General features: G+C 34.0%; 2 protein-coding genes across 13 annotated transcripts in view; one reads left to right on the top strand and one right to left on the bottom strand.

The window, feature by feature from the left end:
• Positions 1-2,932: 2,932 nt before the first annotated feature.
• Positions 2,933-6,883, top strand: LOC147384449 (uncharacterized). Its single transcript, XM_086426457.1, has 5 exons — positions 2,933-3,174; positions 3,807-4,034; positions 5,098-5,316; positions 5,607-5,696; positions 6,492-6,883. The coding sequence occupies exons 1-5, from the start codon at positions 2,950-2,952 to the stop codon at positions 6,702-6,704; spliced, it is 975 nt and encodes a 324-aa protein (XP_086282583.1). The 5' UTR covers positions 2,933-2,949; the 3' UTR covers positions 6,705-6,883.
• The window catches only part of LOC147384448 (Pentatricopeptide repeat (PPR) superfamily protein), a 34,909-nt gene continuing 32,808 nt past the window's right edge, over positions 5,950-8,050 (bottom strand). For 10 of the 12 annotated variants that reach the window (XM_086426447.1, XM_086426448.1, XM_086426455.1 and 7 more), the window contains one exon: positions 5,950-6,932. The gene's annotated coding sequence lies outside the window, so the exon portion shown is untranslated. The remainder of the gene's footprint in view (positions 6,933-8,050) is intronic. The other 2 variants (XM_086426445.1, XM_086426454.1) reach the window with 1 other exon arrangement.

Raw genomic sequence — 8,050 nt, 5'->3', positions numbered from 1 at the left:
TTTTATGTAAATGTCGAATTTGGTTGAAATCAAGATCATTGGGAAGAGAACAAAGAGCTCTACAATTTTTGTTGAAACTAGAAAACTTCATTTCTATTAGACATTTGAACCAAAAGTTCTATTAAGTTTTTAATATAAAAAATTCAGATTTCTGAATTTTTCTATTAAAATCATTAATTATTATCTTGTTGCGATACTTGTTTCAACATCTATCGTTGTCTAAATTAGTTTTAATATTGTTAATATAATATTATTTTAATGATTGATTAATATTTCGATTATGTCATGATTATTGACGTTGTAAAATTTATTGAATTAAAATTAGTATTTTAGTTTGATAAACTTATCTTAATATTTTCTTTACTCATGGTATGATCATGATATAGATGTTGGCATCGAATCAGTTATTTGATTTCCATGAATAATTTAAAAAAGAAAATATTATGTTAGTAAGAATTTCATATGGTGTATATATTAAAAAAAAATTGATTCATAATTCCAATGACTGGATCAATAAGATTGAGTTACGATGCGTATAAGAAGGGAATAGAGAGCACTACAGTATAAAGCTGAAAAAAACTTGTGATCATGTAGTGTTTGGGGGTTGCACGCGTCAGGGATTGTTTGGTCTCAAGTGTGATAAACGATTGTATAGTAACATTCATCGAGTTATTAAATCGGGAGGTGTTCATTATAAGGGAACAAGAGGCTTTGGTGATTTGAATGACCCTTTTTTTTATTGAAGTTTTGAAGTATTTTTGTTATACATATAAGACCATTGAAAGATAGTTTATTTTGTTTTGTGGGTAATTTTAAAAGTATTAATAACTATATTTAGGATGTTAGAATGAACTTAATTTATGAGCAAAATGGTTGTTCGCATTTTCTTTTCTCATAACTTGAGATTCTGAATGAGGAGTCAGGTCCTACATTAAGGAATGAGTCGTAGGTTTTAGAATTTGAGGTGTGACAATTATTCCCACCTATGGGATAAACCCTTTCCCAAATGTATCATGACAATACGACACCGCCCCCCAACACACACCCTCATCACAGAACTGTCGATTAGTTGCCTCAGGATACGTAAGAAAAAGATTTATGAGTATGCATATCCCAAGGCAAATGATCTACAGTTATGGGACGGGCATGTATCAGTGGGGGTGTCAGAAATCAATATACTTTCCAATATTCACACATTTGAGATCATTTAATTGGGTAACTTGAAGCAATACATGAACATATATTGCAAAAGTGTCCTCAAAGCAATGGAAACTTTTAAAATTCGTGGCGTCCACTAGAAACTGGTCGAGTTACTTGACTGGATTTTGGGGTGATTTGACCCCAAAACTCAATGGAATCAACTTGGAAATTCAACCAAGTCAGCTCGAAAATGCATCAAATTGAGGCAGAAACTAAAATGAGTTTTTCAACTATATATAATAATACTTTCGTGGAGCGCAAAAAAGAAATTAATATATTTTTCTTTGACTCATTCAAGTCCACTCGTGAATTTTTTACTTAACTAAACTCATGGGAAGTCCAAGTGGAGTCTAATTTTGGAGTTTTAAAACTAAGAAGCAATTGAGAAGAAGAAGTTACCACCTTTTTGGTTGTATAAAGATACTAGGATTGGTGATGGGACAATAACCTAACTAGTGGTTGCGGACTCTTTTAAAAGCTTAGAAAAGGAGCCCTTTTCATCCTCATTGTCGACTAGGAACCCATCACCTTGTTTCATGAACAAACCCTTTACTTTTTACAATAATTCACTAACGTGTCACATCAACATCTTTGAGACATACCCTCCACGTTTGGGGAATATTTGAGATACCCCCATGTTTTTAAAATAATGACATGCCCCCATTGACCTCAGTCTTCTTAAAAACTAGTAACACCATTAAGCTCAACCTGAAAACCTTCGATTTTTATTTCTTTTTATGTGATTTAGACGTACCCTCCACGTTTTGGAAAATATTTGAGATTACCCTCCTTTTTTTTTTTAAATGATGATATGCCCCCTTGAGGTAAGTCCTCTATTACGAACTAATTATACCCTTAATTTGAAGAGTAATGATAATTTGAACCCCCCCCCCCCGCCCGGTGGCATATTCAAAATACTATCTTGATGTGAGATGTGCTAGAATCATAAATTTATGGGGTTGTGTTTCCCGACGCATAACATCTATGGTTCTAGCACATGCCACGTCATGAGAGTATTTTGAGTATTCCACATGCAGGGAGTCAGATTATCATGACCCTTACTTGAAACTTCTAACTGAAATTCTTCCATTTTTATTTCTTTCAAAATAAAAAAATAAATGTTATATTCAAATTATTCAACCTCTATAGTAAATTATTTTTAACCATTCAACCTTATCTTTTATCCCTCATTTTCAACCTTACCTTAATCCGTAGTAAAAAATCCTTGATTTTTCTATCTAAAATTCCAATCTCTTCTACCTACCTAATAATATTATCCCTGTTGAGATTTTGAACATTAGAGTAGTGGATAGAATCTTATGATTGAAGATGCAGGTAAAAAATTTTTACCCCCATTAAGGTTAAAAGATGACTGATTTAAAGAAGAATAAGATTTTTGGCTAAAAGTTGAACGCAAGGGTATTTACATCCTTTTTTATTAGTATATTAGAGAAGACCCATGTCAAGTGGTATGTCAATATATAGTTTAGAAAGCATAAGGGTATCTGAAATTACATGTTTGAAAACATAAGGAGGTATCTCAAATATTCACCAAAATGGGAGGAGAGAGGAAACTATTATTATTATTATTATTCCCATTGAAGGTTAACAACCTCTCACTACTATTCTCGTTGGTGGGATCCAACTCTTAACTCAAATGTGAAAAAGTAAAATCCCTTACTTGGCCTCCAAGGCATGCACGTATATTATTTATACATGATGTTGGAAACTTTAGTAAGATCCTCTAGAATGGCTAATAGTTGGAATTCGTCGGGAGGAGGAGGTTGGGAGAAGGAATGTAGAGAGATACATGAGACATGGGGACGTCTAAATAATTTGATTCGAATCGTGGCCTACAGAACTAACCTTGAACGACAACAGATCAGAGAAACTTACAAGGCCATGTATGGGAAAGACTTAGTTGATCGTCTGCACAACATTACTACTGATCATGTGAGCAACCCAAGAAATGAGGTAAGTTACAAATTACAACTTGCAACACCACCACCCAAATATATATATATATATATTTAGACATTTACCCCTCTTTGACTTTCCTCTTCATTGAGAGACTTTAAAATAAAAGAAACCATCGAAATGCCCTCGTCTTCAACCTCTTGCAAAACAAAAAAACAAATCTATCCTCTACAACCTCAATAGTAAGAAGATGATGTGGAGTTTTTGGCAAGAGTTTGAAACGGCGAGATGATGAAAAGGTTAAGCAAAAGTAATTATAAAATTGGGAATAGAGTCATTTTCTTAAATATTAATAGAAATATAGATGATTAACTCATTTTTGCAAAATACTTATGACCATTTTTATGAAAGAAAATTTTCCAAATAACTACAAGAATTTTTGCTTATTCCGAATGTGTTGACAAAATTATCAAGTATTGTTGACACTTTGTTAACAATTTATCAATAGTATGTGATAGCTCTATCAACACATGTAGCATTTTCGATATTTTTGAAAATTTGAATAATTATTTGAGAATTTACTTTTTTTATAAAACATCAAAATATATATTATATATATATATATATATAATATATATATATATATATGTTGTCATGTAATACTTATCGGAGTCTTTCCTTTGTAATAGATGTGCACTCTCCTATGGTTGTGGATGCTAGAGCCACATGAGCATGACGCAGTTTTGGCCAGGAACGCACTTGAACACGCGGACACCAACTATAAGACTCTCATTGAAATTTACACAACTAGAAAGTCTAGTCATCTCTTGCTTGTCAAACAAGCCTATCGAAGCAAGTTCAAGAGGCTGTTAGACCAAGATATAATTAGCTCTGATCCATCCCATCCCTATCATAAGGTACTCTTTCATCTAAGACATTTTTTTCCCTATTTTTTACATTTGTCTCCATGTTTGCAAAAGTGACGAATTCACTACTTTTGAAAGTGAAGAACTTTTCATTAGACAGAAATATCCTAAATGCATATATGTAAATAGCGAAACCCACCAAAATAACATAAAAAATTATGCCTATATCTTTAAAATGATGAGTATGCCATGTTACAAAAAACTCAAGTAACGTAAAAGGGATAAATGTATTTTGGGTATTTAAAACTTTTCTTAAGTTGAGAGGGCATTTAATTGAAAAAAGTTATTAAACTGAATTATACAATCCCCAAAAATTAGGAGGCATTTAGAAAGGAAGCCCTATATTAGGTCAATAGAGCACGTTTCCCTTCTTTTTCTTTCTTTTTTTTTTTTTTTTTTTTTTTTTTTTTTTCATTTTTTTATTTATTTCCTTTTGAAGCCCTCTACATTTTCATCTATATTGGAAATACCACTTTGTTTTCAAACGAATAGCATACACCCTTTGACCTCTAGAGCTGGCAACTGGTGGGGGTAGGGTGTGGGTCCGATTAGGCCTCTTTACGTCTCCTTTCATTTTGGTTTCTTCTACCTAGATGAGAAAAACTCCGAGTCCTACAAAGACTGGTTATGAGAGTGAGAGTGATTGAGGAAAAAAAAATTCAAAAGTTGGCAACTATGGATTGCTGTCATCGCTCCCACTTTCTTCCTCAAATTTTTTAGAGAGATGCAATTGCCACACCAACTTTTGCTAACACCACCATTTCCCAAAAATTAGTACTCATCTTGGGGTGGAGTGACAATAGAAGCTCTCAACGTGTATTTTATTTCAGTTCGTTTCTTTTGTTCTAGAATCTCCATTTGATGTGTCTATATCCTTATTTTAGTGTATTATATATAAAATTCCATTAATTTGTGTGTTATAAACCAAAGTTGGTGTGGCAGCATAGATATACTCTTAAAAATCCAAAAAATTGATCTGTATAAGACGAAGTATATATGGTTTATGAAACATTTAAAACCATATATGTTTTCAATGATGGATTTGGCACCATAGATTCTAATTGCAGTGGCAACATCACACAAATCGCACCACGTGGACATTAGTCAACACGTAGCCAAGTGCGACGCCAAGAGACTATATGAAACAGGAGAGGGAAGAGGAGGAAGCATTGGGGAAGATGTTGTGTTAGAAATATTCAGTAAGAGAAGCATTCTACAGCTCAGGCTCACATTCACAACCTATAAACACATTTATGGGCATGATTATACCAAGGTAAACAACTATTTGCTATTCTACTTATTTGCATTTCTCATCAACCTACCGACATTCAACTCAAGAGCATAATAATGTTAAATTCATCAAATTTTACTGATTTTTGTTAAAATACATAAAATATATATATGTAAATGGTTGTTACAAAAATGCATAGCTGTTTTGGTAAATTTCATATCTTCTATCTCATTTTAATTTTCTTCGGAATTCTAATTGAATTGAATTGAATTTTAAATCTTGCAAATTTGAGATACTAATAAAAAGACTATTTTACTAATGTATGATTACAGTCACTGAAGAAGGAAACCTATGGGGAATTTGAGGATGCCCTTAGAGCTGTTGTCAAGTGTATCTACACTCCACCCAACTATTATGCAAAGGTAACCACACTTCCTCCCTATAGACTCACCCAGGTTTTTTCAAACCCATTTATTTTGGATCAGATTGGTAATTGGAGTCAAGTTTGACTCGGCCGATCTAATTCGAATAATCCAAGATTGGTTCAACTCGATAATTCCATCAATTAAAAAATAAGTTTTACTGCAGAAGAATAACAAAAGCAGGAAGTAAATCTTTAAAATTAAAAAAAAAAAAAAAAAAAACATAATGATTTACATGATTCTGCAAATTGCATACATCCACAAAGGAGAGGGAGATCTATCCACTATATATCAACAATAAAGATTGGTTACAAACTCTCAAACCTCTACAGTCCCTACACTTATGAAAAAGGCCATCTTACTTGATTGAGACTCTTAAAACATATGTACAAACAATCATTTTTCAAAATATGGGTTAGAAGTTTCGGATTGAGCTGATTTTTTGTGAGGATGATCTCTATGATGACAAAATCATCCTCGTAAAAAAGCAGCCCAATCTGAAACTTCTAAATCCATCAAAAGTGATTTTCAAATTATTGATAAAAATCAACGGTCTACATTCTAAATCACTTTTGATGGGGTTCATCATAGAGATCATCCTCACAAAAAATAAGCTCAATCCGAAACTTCTAAGCCATATTTTGACAAATGGTTGCTTTCACATATGTTTTTACTTATGTCCCTTGAACACTCCCCTATATATATATTCCAAATATTGCCCAATGGGCCAAACAAGTTTTAGAATCATGATAAGCAATCTTACCTTTCACTGCATGAATATATCATACATTTCAGACACTGTACCGAAGCATGAAAGGAATGACGAGGAATATGAGGAGGCTGGAACGTGTGATGGTATGTAGGGCGGACATAGACATGGATGAGATTCAAAGGGTCTTCAGCAAAAAGCACGGTATGGAGCTAAGAAATGCTATTTGTGAAAGCATTCCAAGTGGGGATCATAGAGACTTTCTTGCTGCATTGGCTACCATTCCTTCTTCATCATGATTTATCTGCCGCCTTAGGTGAAGGAAGGAAGTCATATACACTGTATCGAGCAAAACCAGTTTTATTTATGCCAATTTCGACTGGATTTTCCATTGTTGAAGAACAACTGTATATGTGAGTCTTGTAACACTATGGGTGTATGTATGATTCCAAGGAAAATGTCTTTCGAGAAAATCAAATTCCTACAAAAAAAAGTCATACGAAAATGGATTTCCTCTGAAAATGCACCTATGAAAACATCATAGAAGAGTTAGTTTTTAGTTTTGGGAGCGGAGGTAATTGTGTGAAAAGAACATTAGGACTTTCCTACCCTGACGAGAAAATCATTATCATAGGGGTTGATTCAGAGAATATTTTCACATCAAGATGGGAAGATCATATTTTTGGAAACAATGATTTTTCTATGGAAATAGGGAATCATACACTAACAAAAAGCATACACCTCAACGTGCAATCCTAGTAAATAATGGAATTTCCAATTCCAAGGTATGGCTGAGATGGTAGGAAGCCCTACTAAACCTGTACTTTTCTTCCCATCTCAGCCGTCTGTTCTTCACTGACACAAAAAAAATGTTTTTAGCTGGAGTGGGACCCGCCGTTGTGTTTTGTTATATATTTGAATCCAAAGATATACGAAACTTACTAAATATTACTATCAATAAAAGATGATTTTTCTTAGGTATCAGTTATCCCCAAACCCAAGGAATTTAGTTCTCATTATTTACATATATTAGTCACTTTTGGGGTTCAGAAGGCTTAAAGAAATGAACCTTGCCTTATTACGAAGTGGCTCTGGAGATCTAGAATGGAGGAAAGCAGTTTATGGAGGAGAGTGGTGGCAGATAAGTATGGTGTTAAGTCTAACAAATGGGAAAGCAGCCTGGCTAGAGGTCCTTATGGGTGTGGAGTCTGGAAAGGGGTTCTCAAATCATTGTCAACATTCCAGAGACGTGCTCGATTCATTTTTGGGAAGATGTTTGGTGTGTTGATCCTTAAGTCTCGTTTCCCTCAGCTTTATAAGATTTCGCAGAAGGAGCTCTCCATTGAGGCCTCTTTTAGTTTGGCCAGGGAATATGACTTAATGGGATTTTTCGATTTAGAAGAAATTTCAATGATTGGGAAGCGGAGGCAAGCTCTTTATTAAGAGAAGTAGAGGATTTTCCTTTTCAGCAAGGAGAGAGTGATAGCCTCTTGTGGGCTGGGAATCGAAAAAAGGGGTGTTTTCCGCTAACTCTCGTTGTATATGTTCCTTCTTGGGGAGAATGGGCATACAGTGGTAATACTTTCAGCAGTGATTTGGGAGCCTAAAGTGCCCCCTAATGTTGATTTCTTCATGTGGTGCATTA

The sequence above is a fragment of the Akebia trifoliata genome, chromosome 15, assembly GCF_017979445.1.
Source record: "Akebia trifoliata isolate Shusen 1 chromosome 15, ASM1797944v1, whole genome shotgun sequence".
Lineage (NCBI taxonomy): Eukaryota > Viridiplantae > Streptophyta > Magnoliopsida > Ranunculales > Lardizabalaceae > Akebia > Akebia trifoliata.
The sequence above is the reverse complement of the archived record's forward strand: the minus strand, read 5'-3'. Positions and strand labels throughout refer to the sequence as shown.

What these genes read in the sequence shown, in the direction of transcription:
- LOC147384449 (XM_086426457.1), top strand. Translation starts at nt 2,950, where the DNA reads ATGGCTAATAGTTGGAATTCGTCGGGAGGAGGAGGTTGGGAGAAGGAA. An exon ending in CATCCCATCCCTATCATAAG is followed by an intron (nt 4,035 to 5,097) that starts GTACTCTTTCAT and finishes TTGGCACCATAG; the next exon opens with ATTCTAATTGCAGTGGCAAC. An exon ending in CACCCAACTATTATGCAAAG is followed by an intron (nt 5,697 to 6,491) that starts GTAACCACACTT and finishes CATACATTTCAG; the next exon opens with ACACTGTACCGAAGCATGAA.